At 48.3% G+C, this 24,658-nt stretch overlaps 1 protein-coding gene across 3 annotated transcripts; it reads left to right on the top strand.

The window, feature by feature from the left end:
* The first annotated feature begins 803 nt into the window (after positions 1 to 803).
* Positions 804 to 23,376, top strand: LOC144671502 (uncharacterized). 3 transcript variants are annotated; one of them, XM_078533460.1, is made up of 5 exons: positions 804 to 829; positions 3,561 to 3,627; positions 7,129 to 7,387; positions 12,504 to 12,676; positions 20,905 to 23,376. In XM_078533460.1, the coding sequence occupies exons 3-5, from the start codon at positions 7,141 to 7,143 to the stop codon at positions 21,004 to 21,006; spliced, it is 522 nt and encodes a 173-aa protein (XP_078389586.1). In that variant the 5' UTR covers positions 804 to 829; positions 3,561 to 3,627; positions 7,129 to 7,140; the 3' UTR covers positions 21,007 to 23,376. The 3 variants fall into 3 exon arrangements, with proteins under 3 accessions (XP_078389586.1, XP_078389587.1, XP_078389585.1); XM_078533461.1 differs by lacking the exon at positions 804 to 829 and adding an exon at positions 3,228 to 3,439; XM_078533459.1 differs by lacking the exon at positions 804 to 829 and having other exon boundaries at positions 3,490 to 3,627.
* The last annotated feature ends 1,282 nt before the right edge of the window (positions 23,377 to 24,658 follow it).

Here is a 24,658-nt window from a genome sequence, read left to right on the forward strand (position 1 = left end):
GTGTAGGTACACCCACAGTGCTGTTAGGGAGGGAGTTCCAGGATTTTGACCCAGTGATGTGCACACTGGTCAAAAACTGTGAAGCCCACCTCAGGTGAATAGTCTGCCAGAACTCACTCTAGAAGCTCACAACATTACAATGCTCACTCGGGAGATGTACTGGCGAAGCTCGGTAAACTAGACAAAATTTGACATTGAGCCACATAAGGTGATTTAGGGCAGGTGACCAAAAGCTTGGTCAATGAGGAAAGTGTTAAGGAGCATCTTAAGGGAAGAGAGCGGGATGGAGAGTTTTAGGGAGGAAATTGAGAGCTTAGGGATCACACGGCTGAAGACACAGCTACCGATGGTAGAGTGATTAAAATTGGGAATGCTCAAAAGGAAAAAGATTTGGAGGAGCGCAGAGATCTGGGAGAGTGGTAGGGCTGGAGGAAGTTACAGAGGGAGGGGGGAGGGGTTTGGGCACAAACAGAAGGCAGCTCACCCCCACCTTCTCAAGGGCAACTAGGGATGGGCAACAAATGCTGGCCCAGCCGGCGAAGCCCACACCCCATGAATGAATAAAAAAAACCTTAGTGGGGAGGGAAGTAGTTAGGAGTTGGCTCAGGAGTTTGGGTGCAACAGCTGCTGTTAGACTAGACTGGAATGTGACTGGTCTAACAGTGTGACTTGTGGGCTAAAGGAAATGACTTCAGACTTTTACTTGAGAGAGGAGAGGGTGGTGTCAGAATCATGCAGAGCAGTCTGTTATCTCATTCAATCCACTCACTTCCTGAACAGTGCTGATCTCCAGACACCTTTTCTGGCAAGTACCTGCACCATCTCTGTGGTGAGTACCATTACTATTGCTTTTATATTACTATAGCTGTACTTGGCTGTGGCAAATGTTGAAATGCATCTCTTGGGGTAGAGTTATTTTTTTATATTATAGATCTCTGTAGCTTGCAATAAAACCCAGATTGTCTTAGGGGTGAAATCACACTGAGTTTCAAAAAAGTTATTTAGCTCCCAGGAGCACTCAGTGTTATGAATGCACATTTGTGGAATTTCAGCCTTAAACATGTCTGCCATTTAAACCTTATCACTATGGCCATCCTTTTGGTCACCTGTCTAATGTCCTTAGGCGACTCAGTGTCAAAGTTTGTCTAGAACAAATGGAACAGGAAGAAGCCAATGTGATCAGTTAAATAAACTGCTTAATGTGGTGCTGAGTCAGGGAGAGGCAGAACAAACAACAGAGGGAGAAAAACTGAGGGAAGAAAGGACTTGCCAGACTTAAATGTGCAAATTACACGAGTATTTCACCATTGTCTTCTATCTTGCAAACAAAAAAACTCCCATTCTCAAAAACGTAGCCACTTTGGATCAAGGTAACAAAGATAAGAATTTGTGTTGATTCACAGAAGGCTGTCCATGTTATTAAAGGTATTGGTCTTTGGTCCACACAGCACTGGAATCCACAGGAACCCCAGAGGTAAGGGGGTAGTGAGCATCCCCCCCATCAGAGGCACCACTTTCAGGTCTGAGAAAGTTCCTGTCTCCCTGTTATTAACTGAGACTATCCCACTCCCCATACAGCTTAGAGATAAACCATTACTGACCCCTGGTTTCTGCTGATCTCAGCCACAGCATACTTGTTAGGGTGTCTGGGTGAGGGAAGAAGGAATAAACCAGGGTTCCTGCTACTGAAGGTGACCTGGTGACTCCTGCAGGAGACTGTGCAAACTTGCAAGTGTCTGCATATGTGCCAGGTATGAGTGAGGCGTGTGTGCCAGGTGTGTGTGTGTGTGATGCTGTGTGTGTTTGTGTGCATCCCAGGTGAGTGTGTGTTCCAGGTGTGTGTGCCAGGTTTGTTTGTGTGTGTGCCAGGTGTGTGTGTGTGTGCCAGGTGTGTGTGTGTGTGTGCCAGGTGTGTGTGTGCCAGGTGTGTATGTGTCTGTGTGCCAGGTAGGTGTGTGTATGTGCATCAGGTGAGTGTGTATGCTAGGTGAGTGTGTGTACCAGGTGTGTGTGTGTGTTTGTGTGTGTACCAGGTGTGTGTGTGTGTTTGTGTGTGTACCAGGTGAGTGTGTATGCTAGGTGAGTGTGTGTACCAGGTGTGTGTGTGTGTTTGTGTGTGTACCAGGTGTGTGTGTGTGTTTGTGTGTGTACCAGGTGAGTGTGTGTGCTAGGTGAGTGTGTGTACCAGGTGTGTGTGTGTGTTTGTGTGTGTACCAGGTGAGTGTGTGTGTTTGTGTGTGTAGCAGGTGAGTGTGTATGCTAGGTGTGTGTGTGTATGTGTGTCTACCAGATGAGTTTGTGCATGTGTGTACCGGGCGCGTGTGTGTACCAGCTGAGTGTATGTGCCAGGTGTGTACGTGTGCCAGGTGTGTGTGTGTGTCAGGTGAGTTTGTGCATGTGTACCAGGTGAGTGTGCTAGGTGAGTGTGTGCCAGGTAAGTGTGTGTGCAAGGTGTGTGTGTCTGTCTGTGTGCCAGGTGTGAAAAGGATTGGGCTTAGCAATAATGCCCTATGCAGTCGAATAGCTCGTCAACAATCAGTGTCTGGGCTGACACGCGAAAAAAAAGTACAGGTGAGATACTGGACTGAATAATCGTGTCCTCCGTGCTGAGATTCTGTGACCTTGTGAACTGAGACAAACTCCTGTCTCAGTTGATTGTGAATCCCAGCGAGGAGTTGGTGGGGTTGGGGGGAAGCGGGGGAATGTAAGGGGACAGGGATCAACTTCAGTGAACCTTCCAGGAACGTCCGACTGGACCCAGTTGTAAAAGAGGATGCGCAGGCCGTTCTCTGGAGAACTGGCTCCTTATGTAACACAGGTCCAGAGAGCGAATGCCCTCCCCTGGCGATGTGGCAACGGGTCCACCCACTCTCCTGGTGCCTTCAGCGGGCTGGCGGGGGGGTGGGGGCTGATGGCAGGAGGAAACTCCGCATTAACTTAGCAAAACCTTCACCGCCCGTCAGCGGGAATTAAGAAAGTAGCCAGGCTTTTAGCAACAGTGAGAGGAGGCATCAGCCCATGTCCGTCTATCCTGGTGAGATCGCCCGACCATAAATAAAAAAGGTGTGGGGGCGGGAGGGGTGTTGAATTTCTAGACTCCGCAGAGTTCACACACACACAGAGAGAGAGAGAGAGAGAGTGTGTGTGTGTGGGGGACTGTGCTGGACCGAGACGGTGCCCCTTTAAGAGGGGAATCTCCACATGGGTAACAAGTCCTGACTTGTTAGACGAGGAGTTTACGTCAGGCGCGGAGTGTGATATTGGGAACAGAGTGGCTGAGAATTCAGTTTGTGTTTCATGGACTGTGAATGACTCACTCCCATCACAGCGGCGCTCAAAGAGATTCAAGGGGGGGATTAACAAAAATACATATGCACTAGCCCCATAGAAACCGTACAAAGGAGGAGGATTGTTCCTTTGCCTTGAGGGTTGTTTGCTGGTGAGTTTCAGAGTGAAGCAGCGCCTCCTTGATATAACAGTGCAAGTGAATGTTTTATTATTATATATATATATATGGGATTATGGTCTAAAATGCTGTCTTGTTTTACCTCCTGTGAAAGGTGACGGGTGAAGGACAGGCCCATTGCGGACAATGACCTTTTAAAAAAACACTGAAACCGATCACAGGTGAGTTCCTTCAAGATTTGAAATGTTGCATTTATATTGTTTTTTACAAAAAATTAAACGCTGTAATCGATGTGGGATATTCTCTCCTCTTGCAAACTCGGGGATTGTTAAGTTACCTCCAGGTGAGGAGTTTCCACACCCACAGATTCATTCCCCATTAATTTTTGAATTTAAAAAAAAATTCCCTTGGGAAAATTGCAACTAACTGCACTCAGGTCGGCTGGGAAATGAACAGAGATGTTAAAATCGGCACAGATTTGTCTTTAAGAATGGTCAACGTTGCGCTCGTTTACTGGAAAAGCAATATGATTTTTAATTTTTTTTAAAAAAAAAAGACAATTAGGAGGCTGTTTGGTGCTAATCTAAATTAGGTTGGATTTAGTTGCCATGGGTTGACCACTGGGAATGTATGTACCAGGGGGAAGGCTTTCGAGTCACGTCCTCATGATATTCCTCCTGCTAAGTTGTTATTGTTGACGATGTGAAGTTGGTGTCCGGAGCTCAGACATGTCACATCGTGTCGCGGTGTGAGAACCTGGATTTTAAAGCGAGGATGTTCTTGCCGCCTTCTGCAAAAAAAAATATATATATATATATTTCAAATCTGTAACAAAAACGGCAACCATTGCGGAATTTCTTCAAGTTTCGGATGTGCTTTCACATTTAAGAGCTGGCTCGAATGAGTTGTGTTCCGTTCCGTCACCCAGATCAGCTCCTCCTGGCTGCTTTTCCATTGTCTAGTGCAATTGAAGAAAGCAGCCGGTCAGAAACGTAGTGGAAACATCGCGGGCTTTTGACGTCTTTAGTGAGGGTGGTTGGCGTTTTTAATGAAATGTGGGTGCTCGCCGTTCGAAGGGCAGTGTCGCTTTAAATGTTCCTCACTCTTCTCGCTGGAAACATGTGGGTGTTTGTTTGCAAACAATCCGCCGGGCAGCGAGTGCACAGCAGCGGCTCCTTGTGGCCTACTCAGGATCTGCAGAGCCGCGGCTCAGCGCCTTTTAGCGGCACATGTGTTAAATTCTCCCCCCCCCCACAACACCCACCCGCTCTCTGAAAGGGACTGCCTGTTGTTTGGCTCCGGTTCTAGGTTCAGCAGCTGCTGCTCCCCCCCCCCTCCCCCCTCATTTGTCATTCCTCCTGTGACCCTAGGCAGTCATTCTCAACTGGCTGTTCGACTATGAGGCCATCACAGTCTAAACACAGATGGTGTTTAGAAGGGGCAGCCTCTGTCCACTTCCGCCCCCCAAGGCCAGGGGCTAATTGCAGCTGTCCATCTGACATCAACTAATTGAGACCCAGGTTCATGCTCTGGGGACCAGGGTTCGAATCCCACCATGTCAGATGGTGAAATTTCAGTTCAATAAAAATCTGGAATTAAGAGTCTGATGCTGACCATGAAACCATTGCCGATTGTTGTTAAAAACCCGCCTGGTTCACTAATGTCCTTTAGGGAAGGAAATCTGCCGTCCTTACCTGGTCTGGCCTACATGTGACTCCAGATCCACAGCAATGTGGTTGGCTCTTAAATGCCCTGAGAATAAGGGCAATTAGGGATGGGCCCAGCCAACAGACGCCCAAACCCCATGAACGAATAATAAAAAAACAATTCCACACAGATTGAGGTCTGGGGCTGCATCAAACACCACATGAGCCATCGGGAACTGTTCCAGTTGACTCCTTGGCTGTTATTGGAAACAGGGAAGGTAGCTGAAACGCAGGGGTGCAGTACTGTGGTGGTTCAGTTTGCTATTCTAAACCATTAACAGGATCCCGGCTTCAAATCCTTATTTGGATTATCAGAGGCAGAGGAGATGGCAGAATCTGTAGGCCAAAGTATTCCTGAAGATTTCGGTTTAAGCTGCAGCAGGAGTTGCTTTAATAAGGCCCCCTCGGCAGACCTGACCGCTCACCTATTGAGGGTGAGTTCAGTTTGGCCGTGACTGAGATTTGAATTTAGAATCTCGGGAGGGGAAAGTTGTGTTTTACTGCAAGTGCTACTACCAGCCGCCAGCGATCCTGAATGCAAAAGCTTGTTAAACTGCTTGCCCATTACCAAACTTCTCACAGCCTTTATAAGTTCAGCTTAGTTAACAGGGTTGCCGCAAAGGATGAGGGCAACTGAAAATCCTGGACTAATACAAGACAAGAGGCCATTCGTGCCAGTTCTGGCTCTTTGAAAGAGCTATCCAATTAGTCCCACTTCCCCTGCTCTTTCCTCCCAAATCCCTGCAATTCTTTTTTTCCCTTTCCAAGTATTTATCCAACTCCCCTTTGAAATTGAATCTGCTTCCGCCGCTCTTTCAGGCAACGCCTTCCAGGTCACAACAACTTGCTGCGTACATTTATTTTTTTTCACGCCGCCTCTGGTTCTTTTGCCAGTTTCCTTAAATCGGTGTCCTCTGCTTACCGGCCCTCCCGCACAGGCAGAACCTGCATTACCCCAGCTTCTGATTTCAGCTCTCCTGCCTCACAGGGGAACTGTCTGCCCCAGGTGGGGCGCTCGCTCGGGCACATGCTGCGCGGAACAGCGCGAAACTGAGTCCCCCCCTAGCAATGTGGCAGCATGTGTTAAGAGAAGTGATGCCTTGCACAGTTGAACATCCAGCTCACGCTCACTGTGGAAGCCCACCCATGAATAATGGCCAGTGGGTCAAGACACCAGAAGGACCCATGCCGTAGTGAGGGGTTGCCAACAACATGGGTGAGAAGGGGGCAAAAATTAATGAGAGTGAGGGTGGTACTCTGCTTAAGTGTACCCCACCTTTGCCATATTGGCTGCACAGAAACCGTAGCTGTAAGGTGGGGGGAAGGATGCTCTTTGTTGAGTGTTTGGAGATGTGCATGAAGTCCAGGGGCTGGCACTATGTCTGTCACCTCTCACCTCCTAGAGGTTGTGAACTCTGTGCACTGTGCATGGAGTTCCCTTGGCAAGCAGTTCACAGCAAAGACGATGTCCCTTTAAGATGATGAAACATGCTGCCTTTCATTGGCTGCAGCGAGTCTGAAGGGACTAGTGGACATTCCGTAGCTCAAGGGGAAATACTCTCGCCTTAGGAGTCAGAAGGTTGTGGGTACAAATCCCGCTCCCAAAACTTGAGCAGTTTAACCCAGGCCGATATTCCCGGTGGGTAGGGAGTGCTGCATTGTCAGAGGGGTGGCCTTATGGGTGAGACATTAAACTGAGGCCCTGTCTGCCCTCTCAGGTTGAGGTGAAAGATACCACACCGTTATTGAAAGAAGCTCTGGGTGCTCTCCCTGGTGTCCAGGCCAACATTTATCCCTCAACCAACATCACCAGAACAGATTATCTGCTCAATATCACATTTGTTTTGCCCAAATTAGTTGCTGCATTACCCACATTTGAACACTTTAAATAAAAAAGCACTTAATTAACAGTAAAGAGTTGTGGGACCTCCTGAGGTTGTGAAAGGTGTTTATAGAAATGCTAATCTTTCTGTCTGACAGGCCTGGCCTTAATCCTTGCCATTTGTTTCCTACCAGGTGGTTTGCAGCATGGCCAAACCATTCGATGACGGAAACTCGTCTGATCCACACGCCCAGGAACACATCCCAAGGGAAGTCCAATCGAGCCTCGCCAACTGCACTGCCACCACCTCCGCTCAATATTCACCTAAGCCCCTTGCTCATACCCATCCCGTCAGGCACCAGAGGGAATACTGTAATCGTTCAGTGACAACTCCGAGCTGCGGAGGACCGCTCACTTGTGGAATGAACGCCATGTCCGACAGCCCGCTTCCTGGTAAGACTTCGGATCACCCGGTGGTGTTTCACTTTTTGGCGTCCTGCTCTTTTCCTGCCTTTCAAGCTGCTGGGTGGTACTGACGCGCAGCTCTGCAGGTGCCGCCGGCCCTGTTCACTTGGTACCACGGTGGCTGCGGTTCCTGCCTGAGCTCGGTTCTTTAAACATCGGATGCTGCGATTCCTCCTATAGTCAAATAGCCACCAAAGTCTTGGTCTCACACCTTGAACAGTCAGCCAGGTGAGGGGATGGAGGTGCCTGTGCTCTGGGCACTAAATATGAGACGTCCCCCCACCCCCCCCACCAACTTTGGGAGAGGAGGAGAGAAAATAAAAATATGAATTTCACAGAAACTGCAAGAAATCTCGTCAGTGGTGGCCAGCTATTTGAGTATGAAAGGCATCACAGGTTAGCCAAATCTGGCCCTCGACCAGTGTCCGCACCTTTTTTAGCAGGAATCACTGGGCGGGTGCGAACGCTGACTGATTTTTCTCCCTTCCAGTTGTAGTGACCTGACTGCTTAGATCACACTGCACAGGAGAGGCTGGGAATCGAACCAGTGACTGTTGTGGCCTGGTTGGGCTGGTTCCACACTGGAAGGGGGCCGGGGGCTTGAGCACCGCCTGAGGGAGATCCAGCCGGTGCCTCTTAGCGCTTCTGGCTGTGATGCCTCCCATAGCTAAACAACCCTCCAGCCCTCAAGGTCTTGGTTTGCACCTGAACAGTGGCCGCTCCTTATGAGTCTGCTGCCCAGCACGAGCATGAGTAGAGCCCCTTTAGGAGGAGGAGGAGAGAAAGTAAAAGTGACTTTCACAGAAATCAATAGGTGGCTCTCGATTGGCCTGTGGGCTCCTAGCTGTCATATACCTTGGTAGACAAGTTCAGACATGCCCCTCTCTTCCTGAATATTAGTTAGTACAGCAAGCAGCTTCAAAAATGCAGCCTTATTAATGCAGACATTTAAGGTAAGCATATGGGTAGCCAGCATGATATTTAAGCTAGACTATGCAGTAGCACTTGTGTGTTTACTGAAGCTGTTGCTAAACTAACTCTGGAATGAGTCACTACATCAGTGGTGTGAAAACTCCTCTCTAAGGGGTGACAACACCATTTGCAAAGATATTTTAAAACAGCAAAAATGAATAAATCCTTGAGAACCCGCTGCCTCTAAAGGTGGTTTATTTTTATATCTCATTGTTTCCGATTTAGAAGCTGAGTTTTTTTTCTTTTTCAGGATGTTGTACTGTGAAATTTCACTTTTCCTTTTAGACCAGGGCTGTTGCTCTCAAAAACAACTTGCATTTATATAGCTCCCTTATTAAATAAGACATCCCAAGGCACTTTGCAGGAATGTAATTAGACAAACAACTTCACCCAGAGTCCAAGAGAGAAGTTTTAAAGTGTGTCTTAAAGGTGGAGAGAGAGAGATGGAGGTGGGGAGAGGATTAGGGAGGGAATTCTAGAGGTTATGATTTTCCCACCCTCTGTCTATCCTCTGGCATGCACTAGCTTGTGCCTGGGATATGGGGCTGACTGTGGCAGGGGCTGGCTGGAATAGGGCACTAGTAGGGACAGGGGCACGTGGGTACAAGCTGTTCTCCTGTACACTGTTCCAAGTGACCATTCCTCTTGTATTGCATGTTGCCAGATCTTTGATGGGGCATGAAAGGCTGCTGAGGAGTAGGGTTAGGGTTCTCCTGAACTCTGTCAAGTGACGTGTGCTGCATGTAGTATTTAGCATATGATTGGAGGAGAGGATCAGGATGAACTGTGATGCCCCACATGGTTCACCAAATTGCCAGCAATCATTGAGTCAACTTTTTCAACTGTCCAAAGCTAGGACAAAAGACAGTGCAGAGTGACGGTGTCGGGAGAGAGTGACGGTGTCGGGGAGAGTGACGGAGTCGGGAGAGAGTGACGGTGTCGGGGGAGAGTGACGGTGTCGGGGGAGAGTGACGGTGTCGGGGAGAGTGACGGAGTCGGGGGAGAGTGACGGTGTCGGGGGAGAGTGACGGTGTCGGGGGAGAGTGACGGTGTCGGGGAGAGTGACGGTGTCGGGGAGAGTGACGGTGTCGGGGAGAGTGACGGTGTCGGGGAATGTGCAGATGTTCTCTGGTGTGTTTTGTGTAATGTTTGCCTCATGCAGGATCTGTTTGTATAAGTAACCTCCGCTCATGTGTTTAGTTTAAGGTGGGGGGGGAGGTTGTTCTCCTTGAAGTTTCACTTTAAATATTCAGTCAGTGTAGAACCGTAGAGGGACCCTGCCAGCAGCAATGTTTAGTGACAGTAACAGGCATCTCGGGATCACATTTCATCCGAATGCCCATCAGCAGTGCTTCAGCTACAGATAACTCATAGAAATTCCCCTCTGTGAAGGGGCTCTTTTGCTGATTTTGCAGGAAGTGGTGGGATATCAGATCCCTTGTCACACCCTCCCACTGAAACGTTAGAATGAGGTAGTATTTACAGCCCCAAAAACAGGCTATTCAGCCCAACTGGTCTCTGTTGGTGTTTATGCTTCACATGAGCCTCCTCCCACTCTTCTCTATCTCAGTCTAGCAGTGTAGCCTTTTGTTCCTTTCTCCATCACATGTTTATCCAGTTTCGCCATAAATGCATCTGCGTTATTTGTTTCAACCACTCCTTGCCTTAACAAGTTCCACATTCTCACCACTCTCTGGGTAAAAAAGTTTTTTTCTGAATTCCCTATTGGATTGATCAGTCATTATCTGATAGTTCACCTAGTTCTGGTGTCGCCCACATCTGTAAACATCTTCAATAGGTCTACCCTATCGAACCCTTTCAGACCCCTGAAAGCCTCGATCAGGCCACCCCTCAGCCTTCACTTTCCTGGAGAAAAGAGCCCCAGCCTGTTCAGCCTTTCTTGACGGTTATAACATCTCAGTTCCCACATCACAGGGAGGGGATCGGACAGGACTTCACAAGTCCCACGGGAAAATCTGTCTCCTTTTGCTGCAGGAGCTGAGTCATTTGGCACTTTTCATGTTGCCCTGTGTGAAAACAGCTTCAATATAAACAGATGATCCTCACGCTTGAAGTCAGCGGTTGCCAAGGGGTCGGGTTGCACTGGCCCTGGGCTGTTGTCCATAATCATCGCCAAGGGGCTGGTGTTAAAAAAGTACAAGCCCATGGAGCGAGCTGCAGCCCAGCCAAATCTGACCCCATCATCATCCAGCACCCTGACACGCCAGGGACCCTCCTCCTCCTCCTCTCGTCACTGCCTCCAGGCCAGAAAGCCTGCGGCCAGTTTTGGCCAACGCTCCTGACTCATCACTGTTTGTGGGGTGCGCAAATTGGCCATCGCGTTTCCCACTTCACACAGTGACCACACTCTGAGCGTACTTTGAAGCACTTTGGGATGTCCGCAGGCGCTAGAGAAACACAAAGTCTCGTGTTCTTTGCTCTCTTTTTGAACATTCAATCGAGACCCACGATGCCCCAAATATAGTCGCCCAAGGTTTTCCAAATCATTTTTATCAAAATGAAATTAAAACATCAGGATCCTCCCCTACTCCCACCTCCTCCCCCACTCCCACCATCCCGGGCCAATTTTAAAGTCTTTAAACATAGGTGGCAATCTTAGTGCCAGTCGATAACTTACCCACCAGAGAAAGATTCGGAAACACTGAATAGGACCTTTTAGTGAGAGACTTTGTCGAGTGGGCCGGATCGAGAGCAAAGGGGAAAAGAGGTTGCCGTAATTTCAGAAAGGACAGGTCGCTAATCAGAGGCTCGGCTGGTGAGAGGGCTTGTCCACTGGCTCCTGTCCAGGGTGTTCCAGGACAGGATGCACTCGGTGATACTGAGCTAGTTTGATCCGTCTAAGACTCAGTCAACAGGAACTAGGAGAACAATGACCACAGATGGAGGGGAAGTCTGTGACCAACCAAGCAACAGGTTATGAAATGAGTTGGTAAATAGGTCATTGCATGTGATCAGTCTTAAGTCCTGGGTTAGGGTTGGACAATGTGATGCACGGCAGGTGATCCAACCACTGATCTGTCATAACAGGCCTGGACTTGAGTGTTGGAAGTAACAAGTGTCTTCCTGAGGATCGAATCATTGTGATAACAATTTAGTCCATTTATCTCTATATAGCGCCTTTCACAACCTCTGAATGTCCCAAAGTGCCTTAAAATGGCCAGATTGTCTGTAGCAAGTATTGCTTTGGGGGATAAGTAATGGTCAGAACCCATTGGAGAACTTCCCTGCCTGAAATAGTGCCCTGGGACCAATGAGGCCCACCTGAGAGGGCAGGTGTGGCCTCAGTTTAACATCTCACCTGAAACACGGCACCTCCAACAGTGCAGCACTTCCTAACTACTGCGCCTGGGAGCGTCAGCTTGTGTTAAAGTCTCTCAAGTAGGACTTGAACCCATGGCCTTCTTGTCTCAGAGGTGAGCGTGTGCCCAACATAAGGGAATTTGTATTTGAGTCACATGGTATATTTTGCAACCTTTGCAACTCGTTGTGTCAGGCTAAGACAGACTGCTCATTTCCAGTGTCAATTAACATGTCCAGAAATGTGATGTTTGCACCATCTCTTAAAGTGAGAATCACAGAATTGGGGGAACAATATCATGGGCCTTAAATTTAAAATTTTCATCCTTGTCTTCAAAACCCTCCATGGTCTCACCCCGTCCCTATCTCTGTAATCTCCGGCATCCCCACAATCTCTGAGATAACTGCCTCATGCGCATCCAGATCTTAATCACTCCACCATCAGTGGCTGTGCCTTTCAGCTGCCTGGGGCCTAAACTCTGGAATTCCCTCTCTAAACCTCTCTACCCATCTCTCTCTCTCTCTTTATGATGCTCCTTAAAACCTGCCTCTTTGGCCAAGCTTTTGGTCATCTGTCCCAATATCTCCTTCTGTGTTTCGGTGTTGAATTTTGGTTGATAACTGCTCCTGGAGAAGAGCCTTGGGATGTTTCACTGTGTTAAAGGTGCTATATAAATGCAAGTTGTTGTTGAATTGTACCATCTCTTACAGTGACAGTCAAAGAATGATGGGGAAACAGTATATGGATGGCACACATTGGTTGTTGGCGACACCACTTGCTGCTGTTCTGACGCTCTTGTCCAAATATTTCCAGGTGGGTCCCAGCAGATTCAGCCCGTCATGTCGGATGAAGGCGTTGGCTCACCGCTTACAACGCAAGCCAGAAACTCCCATCAGGAGGCAGGGGATGATGAGGCCATCATCAGACAGATTGGAATCCAACTCCGGCAGATGGCAGACCAGCTGCACACCTATCACATGGAAAGGGTGAGTTCACCTTTAGGTCTTCCCCTGCTATCTATCCCATATGTTCCGACGGCGGTGACTGCACCCCCAGCGACAGTGTCACAGAGCAAGGATCAGATCTGAGGACCTTTGCTGTGGTTTGTGTGACTCAGCACCTGTGGGTCAACCTGGCCTGGGGGGGCTGACCTTCCCAGGTCTCTACACTCACACCTGTAGCAGTGAGGCTGGTGTGTCCCTCACAAACTGCTGAACTGGAACTCCGGGAGCTCAAATCCTGAACTTGAAACTCAATGGAGGGAAGGAAGGTTCTGCTTGGCGTCCTGGCCAACATTCATCCCTTCAGCCACCGCCATCAAATTAGATGAGCTGCTCATTCGCCTCGGGCGGGATTTTCTGGTCCTGTCGGCCGCCAGGATCGTCTGGTCCCACCGAAAGTCGATGGAGTTTTGGCTGGGCCGCCGTATCCCCCATGGCGGGTCCCACCACAATGGCGGCCCGGAGAATCCCGGCCCCCATTTCTGCTTTGGGATCTCGCGAACCGGCTGCTGTGCAATTTTTGCCTCCATTTTTAGGATGTGGGAGTCAACCTGTAAGTCCTGCATTTATTGCCCATTTGCCATCCTATTAGAGAAGGCACCTTCCTCTTGAAATAACCGACTGGCTTGCTAGGCCAGCCCCTTTTGGTGTGGGGCTGGAGTCACGTGTAGGCCCAGAGTGGGCGATGATGGCAGGCTGCCTTCACTGAAGGAACGTCGGTGAACCAGTTGGGTTTCCATGAGCATCCGAGAGTTTCACTGTCACTTTTACTGAGATAAAAAAGGCACGAGAAAGAGCTTAAATTAATTAGATCATTATTTTGGGAAACTGGATTACTGATCTGTGCCTGAGGACTCCAGTACGGTACCTGACGCAACGAAAATTTATTGAGTGTTGAGCATTCAGGGTGTCCTGAGAATTTAAAGATACCGAATGAAAGTAAATTATTGTACTTTTTTTTTCCAAACAAATACCCAAGTCCACTACCGAGTAGTTCTGGGTTCTAATTCTCAAACTGTTTGCCACAGAAGCCTCTACAACCTCGCCACCCCCTTGCACGAAGTTCATGTAGTTCGCTGACCATTGTCTAGACATGGCCAGGAGACAAACGATGATTTGTGTTCCGGATGGGGAACTTCAGGTTTTTAAAGAGGGAACTAGGAGGGAAAATACCTTGAGCAATAAAAATGAAATTGGAGAGGGGAGAGTATAGTGACAGAATTATTGTTTCAGTCTGTGTTCTTTTGCTGTTATGGTTAAGGTCTTTGTTGGGTTGCCCCTCTGAATTGGTTTGTTTTTTTTTCTTGATGACATTGTCGGTTATTTTAGAAAAGGAATACTTACTTTCAGGGCTTTGGAAATAAATGGGCCGTAATTTTACAGCCCCCATCGCAGCCGGGGACAGGGCCATAAAGTGCGGAGAGCCATCCTAAAGTCCATTGACCACGGCGGGGCTGTAAAATTCCACCAGTGGAGTTTGCAGACCCTCCTTCCACCATTTAAAGGGGCAGCTCCTCAATTTTTGGCTGTGTGTCAGTCCCAGGTTCCTGATCCTTGGAGAGCGAGCGATGAGTTGGAGGATGTCCTGGCGAAACTTCCCCTGGACCTGGCCAAGGTAACAATCCACAGATCCAGGTATCTTGTGGCTGACCGGGGCAGGGGGTGGGTGGGGGGGGGGGGGGGGGGGGTGGGGTGGTGGGGGGAGGGGGGAACAGTGGGGGAGGGGGTCATTTGGTTCATTTTTGCCTGGAGTTACGTATCCATTGTGAGCAAATGAGGAGCCTGGTTACTAACAGCCCTCAAGACTGTGCCGAGTAACCGCAAACATTACCCGACCATACCCGCACTGTTACCCCCTAGCTTGACAGACAGCAACCCTAACGCGACTGCAGCAACAACAGCTTGTATTTATAAAATGAAGCAAGGCTTTTCACAGGAGCATTCACAATGTTTATTCCTCATATGGCACCCCCAAAAAAAAAAGGTTATCTGGTCGTTATCAGATTGCTGTTTGTGGGAGCTTGCTGTGCACAAATTGGCTGCTGCATTTCCTACATTACAGGTGAATACACTTTAAAAAGTACTTCACCGGCTGTGAAGCACTTTGGGATGTTCTGAGATTGTGAAAGATGCTGTAGAAATGCAAGTCTTTATAGTACAGAGGACAAGATTGTCCGCTCAGTCCACAGTTTGCTGAATTACTTGATTTTAGCTGGGGCCAGCAGTTGAGTTAGTCTCTGGTGTGGCTCAGGAAGGGAATATTACCCTGGAGAATCACTAGCCATTGACTCCCCACCCTGTTCATGGTAGACGTGTGTGTCTGTGTATGTGTGTGTATATAGGTATGTCTGTGTGTGTATGTAAGTATGTCTGTGTCTGTGTAGGTGTGTGTTATGTCTGTGTGTGTCTGTGTGCCCATGTATCTGTATACGTGTGTGTGTATGTCTGTGTCTGTGTAGGTGTGTGTTGTGTCTGTGTGTTATGTCTGTGTGTGTCTGTGTCTATGTGTCCGTGTATCTGTATACGTGTGTGTGTATGTCTGTGTCTGTGTAGGTGTGTGTTGTGTCTGTGTGTTATGTCTCTGTGTGTGTGTGTGTGTATGTCTGTGTGTGTATATGTCTGTATGTCTGTCTGTCTGTGTGTATGTCTAGGTGTGGGGTGCGTACCACATTAGGCCTGGCTGATTTGGCCCATTTTGTCCATGACCACATGGCCTGTTGTTACTGAACCTCTAGTGGTTTGCCAGCACAGGCAGCCTCACTGGAGGGGAGAGGGAGGGGATTTTGTGGGAGGGAAATCATGGTCCAGCCACCACAGCAAAGTTTTGATTTAGTAAATAGTGTCACAAGATAACCAGGTGGATAGTCACCTCCAACCACTGCAGTGACTGAGGGGCATCAGGAGAACTCTCAATGTTCCTCAGTGATTTTACAGGGAAATGAGGTCTGAAAACAGCCCTCTGGCCACTCCCATAGGGTGACTGACAGGACCAAGGCATATAAACAAGTAGAGCTTTATCTCTGACGTAACTCTCGTCTTTTTTTTTAAAAGGCCCATATGTACCAAAAAAACAAGTTGGGCTATTTTGGGATGTGGTTTAGGATTAAAGAAAATTGTTGGGTCGTGATGTTTTCTTTCTGTATATGTACGTTTAAAAAAAAACACAAGAGCCCTGATTGAACCAGGTTTTTGGTACTCAATGTTCCTTCCTCTCTAATTCCTCACGCCTCGCCATAACCCCCCCTCCACCCCATTCTCCGACAGAAGGGTGGCAGCCCTCAACAGCACCCACCCACATGGCCCCTTTTTGTGCTTGTGTGAACTTCATGGTCAGCGTTGGCCAACTATTGGACTGTGAGGGGCATCACTGCCAAGTACCAGCCTCCCGCTGTCCTCGACGGACGTCCGCTTTCAGCCATATTGACCATCAGGCGCTTAATTTATGGCTTCCACACCCCCCACCCCGCCCTTTCCCTCGATCAGGCCAGTTTTGGTAACCCCTCTCCCCTAGAGCTGCCAACTGTGTACAGACTTGAGTCTTCCTGATCTCTATCGCTCTGTTCCACATTTGGCAGTGCATTTGTCAATGAACCCTCAGTGCTGTACTTTAGCCTTAGCTGACTGTATGTCCATAGGGTGGCGTATCGAGAGAATAACAGTGGTTCCTTGCTCTCTCTCTCTGATGGACGATGGGCTGAAATGTCTTTTTAAGGAGCAACTTTGAGTTGAGTTGATGAATGTGGGCCAGGATATTGGGGAGAACTCACGGCTTTACCCTTCCTCCAAAATAATGTTGCTGGATCTTTTCGCGCCTGCCCCTCTCCCCACCCTCCCAGCCCGCCAACCCCAGCCCACCACCCCCAGCCCATCAACCCCAGCCCACCACCCCCAGCCCATCAGCCCCAGCCCACCCTCCCAGCCCGCCAACCCCAGCCCAACACCCCCAGCCCACCACCCCCAGCCCATCAACCCCAGCTCACCCTCCCAGCCCGTCAACCCCAGCCCACCGCCCCCAGTCCATCAACCCCAGCCCATCAACCCCAGCCCACCACCCCCAGTCCACCAACCCCAGTCCACCAACCCCAGCCCATCAACCCCAGCCCGCCAACCCCAGCCCAGCACTTGACCGAGATGAGGAATTTCTTCACTCAAAGAGTTGTAAATCTTTGGAATTCTCCACCCCAGAGGGTTGTGGATGCTCCATTGTTGAAGGGGGGAGGTGATGGTGTAGTGGCATTGTCGCTAGATTGGTAATCTAGAGACCCAAGTCAATGCCAGCAGATGGTAGAATTTGAATTCCATAAAAATCTGGAATTAAAAAAGTCCAGTGCTGACCACGAAATCATTGTTGTAAAAACCCACCTAGTTCACTAATGTCCTTTAGGGAAGGAAATCTGCCATCCTTACCAGGTCCACATGTGACTCTAGACCCCCACCAATGTGGTTGACTCTTAAATGCCTTCAGGGCAAAAAATGCTGGCCCAGCCAGTGACACGCACATCCCAAGAATCAATCAAAAAAAAAAACACATTTCAGGCTGGGACAGACAGATTTTTGATCTCTCGGAATCATCACGGGAAAGGGGGAGCGGGAGTTGAACCCCAAGGTCGGCCATGATGGTATTAAATGGCGGAGCAGGCTCGATGGGCCGAATGGTCTACTCCAGCTCCTTTTCCTTGTGTTCCTCGGGAGTCTCGGTCTGCCCGAGGGACTGACACCTGCGACAGTGCAGCACTGGGATTCCAGCCTGGACTGTGCGCTCAAGTTCTGCATTTCTGAGTCTTTAACAGGAGCGTAAAGCAGAAACCGGGGAGGGGGGTACTTTACACCAGTTCATGACATCTCGGAATGAAATGGCAAAGGAAAAGAGAAGATCATGGGACAGGCTTCCTCGTGTATGTTTTGCTTCACGGAATACAGGTCTATACAAAATTCCAACTGCTGAATAGAGCTGCCCTGGACCAAATCACTGGCACTACAGTGAAATTGAGAAACTAAACTAAGCCTGTGGCTCTGCACTTTCACAAAGAAAATCTGATAAGGCCAGGGTATCTTGATAAACCAGCTATAAAATCACCATCAACTAGTTCAGTGTAAAATAACCCCCAGGCTAAACAGCAGGAAACCAGAAAATAAGGAAGACTTGCATTCCCATAGTACGTTTCACAACCCAAATTGCTTCACAGGCAATGAAGTGCTTTTCTGAAGCTGTGTCACTGTTGTATTGTAGGAAATGTGGCAGTCAATCCACGCACGTCAAACAGTAATGTCGTAAAGACACGATAATTTGTTTTTGTGATGTTGACTGAGGGATAAATATTGGCCAGGACTCTGGGGAGAGCTCCCCTGCTCTCCTCTGAAATAGTGTCGTGGGATCTTTTACATCCACCTGAGAGGGTCGATGGGTGACAGGACTGCACTAGGAGAGCCAGCCTAAATCTCTCTGCCTCTCTCTCTCTCTCTCTCTTTCCTCCTTTAAGACACTCCTTACAATCTACCTCACTTTTGTTCATCTGTTCTAATATCTCCTCGTGTGGCTCAGTGTCACAGTTTGCTTGATATCGCTCCTGTGAAACACCTCGGGATGTTTAACGATATTCAAGGTGGATGACACCGTATGTTATTGACAGTGTGTGAGTTCTCCCGCTGCTCACCAACCCCCCTGCTCCCCCCTGCACACACACACACACACACACACTGCCCCCGCTCTACTCTGAGAGGCGATTTTACAAGCTTCGCTGCTCTCACTGCTCTAGTCCTGGTTCTCCGTGTAAACTCTCTATATACACTGTTTTATTTTTAGCCTCTGACTCACTGGGCAGCTGCCTGAACGTCTCGTGACTCCCTCTCCACTTGCTTGCCTCTGGGCACCGGCCCAATCCAGCCCAGCCTTTAGCTCATAAACAAATTGATTGTCATCACAAGAAGCAGACTGCAGGCTTCTGCGGTTTAGGAGTGGAGTGTCCTACCCCCCACCCGACAGCTCGCTGTGTAAATCAAGGATCTTTAAAGGCATAGTCCCTCTTGCTGTGTCAAACCGTAACAAGTACTCAAGAGGATCGCTTCCTCTTGCACGTTTTCGCTTGCAATCACTAACTCACCGGGCACGGCTGGGTGGGAAGGGGTAGGCGGGATGTGGACATGTTGTCTGCTGGGAGAGGGGAGATGGAGTATCCTTCGACTTCCACTAACATCTGAAGTGATCTATTGTTCCAACAGCCACTCGTGAAGCTAGCTGGTCAGTGCCTACGCTCTCCGCAGATGCTGTCTTACCTGCTGAGCGTTTGCAGCCAAAATCCAGGCTGACGCTCCTAGAAGGGGCTGTCTTTTGGCGGGACGTTTAAATCAAGGCCCCGTCTGCCCTCTTGGGTGGATGTGGAAGATCCCACGACGCTATTTGATAAAGAGCAGGGGAGTTTTTCTGGGGGCCAATTTTTATACCCAGAACAGGTCATTATCAAATTGCTGATTGTTGGGAGCTTGCTGTGCGCAAATTGGCTGCTGCATTTCTCACATTACAACAGTGGCTACACTTCAAAAAGTACTTCATTGGCTGTAAAGCACTTTGAGACATCCTGAGGTTGCGATAGCCTTTCTCTGATCTTCTTCATGTTGCTGACGTTGTTCAATTCTCCCTGTCCCATTTTGGGTCACAAGCGATTTTAACTGAAGCTACAGAGAGAGCCTGGGTGAGGTCAGTGGTGACCAGGAATTGAACCTGGAGCACCCCCCTGCTTCCTGCTTCCTTCACCTTATTTTCATAAGTGAAAATAGATGGGGAGAAATTGTTTCCACTGACTAGAGGGGCGGTAACCAGGGGAGACAGATTTAAAATAATTGGCAAAAGAAACAGTGAGAGGGATGAGAATATTTTCACACGGTAAGTTGTACAACCTTGAAATGTGCTGCCTGAAAGGGCAGTGGAAGCAGATTCAATAGTAACTTTCAAAAGGGAGTTGGATATACACTTGAAAAGGAGAAAAGTTTGTACAGCAGGGAGTGGAAATAATTGGACAGCTCTTTCAAAGAACCAGCAGAGACATGATGGGTTGAAAGGCCTCCTTCTGTGCTGTGTGCTGCACTGATTAAAGGAAAATAGCGACAAAGATTATCTTCCTTACAATAGCAACTAGTATTTTGATAGCAGTTTTAATGTCATAAAACATCCCAAAGTTTAACACTGAGCTACATAAGGAGATATTAGGACAGGTGACCAAAACCTTGGTCAAAGAGGTTGGTTTTAAGGAGCGTCACAGAGGAGGAGAGAGGCAGAGGGGTTCAGGGAGAAAATTCCAGAATTTAGGGCCTTGGCAGCTGAAGGCATGGCCACCAAAGGTGGAGCGATGAAAATTGGGGATACTCGAGAGGCCAGAATTGGAGGAATGCAGAGGTCTTGGAGGGTTGCAGGGCTGAAGGAGATTGCAGAGATAGAGAGGGGTGAGGCCACAGAGGGATTTGAAAACTAGAATAAGAATTTTAAAATAGAGGGTGTTGCTGGACCAGGAGCCAATGTAGGTCAGCAAACCATGAGCAGAAATCTTCCACAAAACTGTTCACGTGGTCAATCTGCTAGTTCAGCACATGGCAGTGAATGACCTTTGTCTGCACGGTCCGGGCTAGGCAGTGGGCTTAGCTATGGAGCTACCTGGTGTAAGGGAGCAAGAAATCCAGTAACTATCTCATATTTACAGTGTTCACTCTGCTGGCAATGTAACAATTATCTGTACATATCGGCAGTATGAACCCATCAAAGTACCCTGGAATATTTTAAGAACATTTCCATGTTTTGGTAATAACTTGTAACATTTCCCTTGACGTTGCCCAGAAACAGTTGATGTATAAACAAAAAAAAAATTATATTGAAGATGAAATTGGGAGTGCAGTATCGGAAATGGGGCCCACAGAGACACCTGGTGGGTAGAGTCTGCAAATACACCGTGACTGTTGACATAGCAAAACTGAATAGGAAATTATTGACATTAGCAATTAATGATGGTAAAATTTGCCAGAAAAACATGACCAAAAGTCTTGACAACAGGAAGCAAGGTTTGGGGACAGCAAGATTTTTGATAACGTACATAGATTCATAACTGGAAATTGACAATTAATGTGACAATCTTGAATTCTCTTTGTGTCTCAGTGAGAGATTTGCAAAGGGTGTAAGGGTGTAAGCGTTCTCCTTAATGACCTCGGTGTTCTCCTTGATATTGCAGGTTGTGGAGTGGGATCGGAGACGCTGGCCAGTCTGGTACTGGACATTTCTCAACTTCTTCATGCATACCTTGGCCATCTTCCGGATGCCTCGGTGGAGATGAACTCTCGGGAGCTGGGGGAAGGGCCACTTGGTCAATCCCTGAGGGGATTGTTGGAATTTTGGAACGCCCCTCTGAGAACTTTTGACTCCGCTGGACGGATGTGATGAGAAAAAGAGAAGGAAAAGATGACTCGTCTTTTCATGACCGAGATGTAGATTATTTTGTTGGAGTGACCAGCATGTGTAGAGGCTGTTGAAACTGTAAGCCCTTTCTGTGGGAGGTTGGCTGGTCTGTAGCAAAGCTCTTCCTGTGCTTCCTTGACCTGAAATAACCTTGAGCACCCTGGAAACCCTTCGGAGCAGAGCATCCCGAGACCGGGGCCAAAGCAGGCTGCAATGGTCGGGTTCAATTGGGACATGAATCAGAGGTGAGGGCTCGGGTGTTAGTTGGGCAAAGGAGGGATTGGAAGGCCACTAATGGTCTTAGCACTGCCCATTACATCTGGCGTTCTGGGTTTAAAGCCAGATGAGAATCGCACTCCAGTGGCAGATATTCGAGGTTACATATTGGCATCAGCCTTGCACTTAGATCTTAAAGTACTGTACTATGGGGTTTTGTGGAGTCACAATACAGGGTATAACCACTTTTCTGGCAGACAGGAACTCGTCATGGCTGCAAATCTCCTTGTGGGGGGACTTTAATTTGGATGTTCCACCAGAAGTTGGTTTGGGACCCACATTTCTCCAGTGGTGGAATACATCTCCCTCAGGAATCCATTCCCCTTGTGTGACCAAGAATGACTTCTTGAGAGAGGCAGACTCCATGACCAAAACGACCTACCCGCTTTCCCGATTTCTGCTGCACCCACACACCACCCTTAGCACCCGAAGATTGGAGGAAAACCAAAACTGGAATTAAGTGACAAAAAAAAAAACTCGTCGGGCTCACTGTCGCTTTGAAGCAAGTGAGTCCTACGTGTTTATTGTGGCTTGGTGAAGTGGGGAAGTGGGCGGTTAAAGTTACTCTGCCCCATTTAAAACAAGCACTGAGGACGGTTTTACAGATGCACGCTACTGATGGGGTGTCTCGTACCTACCAGAAAAAAGGAAAGGTTTTGATAAACTTGTAGCTATGGCTGTGCAACAGCTGCATCAAAGAGCTAAATACCGGGCTACTCAAATCCACCTCAGGGATGAAATATGGTGGACTTGGCTCCTAATTCTGTGTTGTTTCTTTTTGTGCACCATCCGAAGGAAGGCTGCGTGTTCCATGATTCTTTTGTTTCAAACAGGCTTCGAGACTGCTATTTATTTCTGTGTGATGTTTCAGTTTGAGTCCTTGTTTAGTTCAACGCGCGAAAGACCAACTGACGTTTTCAGCGAATCAAACAAACAAAAAAAAACATTGAGGGAACCTGTGTTTAAACTGGGCCAGTGGTAGTGATAGTAAAACCTGTGGTTCTGACAAGTCTTTGCCCTTTGAGGGGGCGCTGCCTTCAAAAGGGGTGATGGCGTTTGGCTGTTTTGTCTCATTCTGCAAGAGAGAGAGAGAGAAACGAGGAAAAGACCCTGTCACTCCTGCAAACACGTTCAGTGGCGCCTTTCGATCTGATACACGTCGCTGCGTCGTGAGGACGCTGACATCCGGTGCTGGTGGGTAGCGAGTGGGTCAGTCTGAGCCAGAGCAATGAGTGTCTGCCCATTGTTCAACCGTGAGGTGCCTGCCGCTGGCGATCAAAAGTGGGGAATCCGGACTGGCTTTTTCTCCCCCAGCTTCAAGGGTCACTGAAATCAACAGCAGATATTGCCCCCCCGCTCCACCCCCCCCAACCACCCACGCAGCCCCACCCTCTGGACTACTGTTCTGACAGTGCGTGTGAACCTGGGATCTTTCTGATCCTTGCCACTTCAATGCTAGGAGGTGCATTTACTGACTGAGCCACTAGGGGAGCCAAATGCTGTTATTTTTCTTGAAGGAAGAAGTCCTTTCAAGTTGAGAAAGGACACAAGTCTTTTAATACTGAGACGCAGGGGGGGGGCGGAATTTGCCCGGCGGGGAGGGGGATGGCACAGAAGAGGCGTCAGCGAATCAGCCGCCTGTTTCACCACCCCCCCTGCCCAATTCCTTTTCCCATGGAGTTTCGATCAGGCTGCAGATTCTCTACCAATGCAAATTTCAGTCCCGAAACACTGAAACTCCCAACCTCATTCAGGTGACCAGCGGCTTTAAAGGGCTACTGGCCCCTCCTGAGTGAGGGTCGCCTGGTGAGGGGAAAGGATGGGGGTTTTCAGGGGCTTGTACAGTGATGTTTTGTACATAGAACATTTCATTTTGTAGAACGACTGCTTAGATTTCCTTTTTTTTTTATTGTTGTTTTTGGAAGATTAATTTTTGTAAAATAATTTTCCAATAAAAGTTCGAGCAAAGAAATTCGCTGCCTTGTCATGTGTCCCTTATGGGAGTCAGTTGCCTTTTAAAAGTGCAGTGACGATTCGGAGCGTTTACACAGATGACGGAGCCAAATGATAAGAAGACTTGCATTTCTATAGCACCTTTCACAACCTCAGGACCTTTCAACATGCTTTGTAGCCAATGAAGTGTAGTCACTGTGGTAAGGTGGGAAACCTGGTGGTCATTTGCGCACAGCAAGCTCCCACTAACAGTGATTTCGATGCTGCCAGACCTGCTGCGTTTTTCCAGGTAATTCTGTTTCTGTTTTGGTGATGTTGGTTCAGGGGTGAATATTGGTCAGGACACCGGGGAGAACTCCTCTGCTCTTCAAAATTTTTCATGAGACGCTTGAGAGGTGTTAACAGATTAATTGGTCTATCAATCCGCCAATGCCACAATTTTAAAATGCTCATAATTATTTGCAAATCCTTCCAGGGACTCCGTCCCCTCCCTATCTCTAACTTCCTCCAGTCCCACTGCCCACTGGCCGAGATCTCTGCGTTCCTCCAACTCTGGCCTTTTGAGCATTGTCAATTTTGGTCACTCCACCACTGGCAGCTGTCCGGGTCCCTAAATTCTGGAATTCCCTCCCTAAACCTCTCTGCCTCTCTTTCCTCCTTTAAGATGCTCCTTAACACCCATCTCCTTGACCAAGCTTTTCGTCACCCGACTGAATATTTATGTGGCTTGGTGTCAAAACTTGTCTGATAACCACTCCTGTGAATCCCTTTGGCTCATTTACTAGGCTAAAGGTGCTATATAAATGCAAAGCTGCTTTTACACACAACAGGGGAGTGAAAAAAGAGAACTGATGCTCAATGACATGCACTGTAGAAACATAGCAAGATGCATTATAGGAAGGATGTGATTGCACTGGAGAGAGTGCAGAGGAGATTTACCAGGATGTTGCCTGGGCTGGAGAGTTTTAGTTATGAGAAGAGATTGGATAGACTGGGGTTATTTTCCAGAGGAGATTGAAGGCAATGGGCCTAGTGCTGGAAAATGGGTTTAGAATAGTTAGGTACTTGTTTGACCAGCGCAGACTCGATGGGCCGAAGGGCCTTTTTCTGTGCTATAGACCTCTATGACTCTATGAGGAGGAACATGATTGAGGTGTATAAAATTATGAGGGGCATAGATAGGGTAGACAGGAAGGACCTTTTCCCCTTGGTGGAGGGATCAATAACCAGGGGGCATAGATTTAAGGTAAGAGGCAGGAGGTTTAGAGGGGATTTGAGGAAGAATTTTTTCACCCAGAGGG

This window comes from Cetorhinus maximus, chromosome 32 (assembly GCF_964194155.1).
Source record: "Cetorhinus maximus chromosome 32, sCetMax3.hap1.1, whole genome shotgun sequence".
NCBI lineage: Eukaryota > Metazoa > Chordata > Chondrichthyes > Lamniformes > Cetorhinidae > Cetorhinus > Cetorhinus maximus.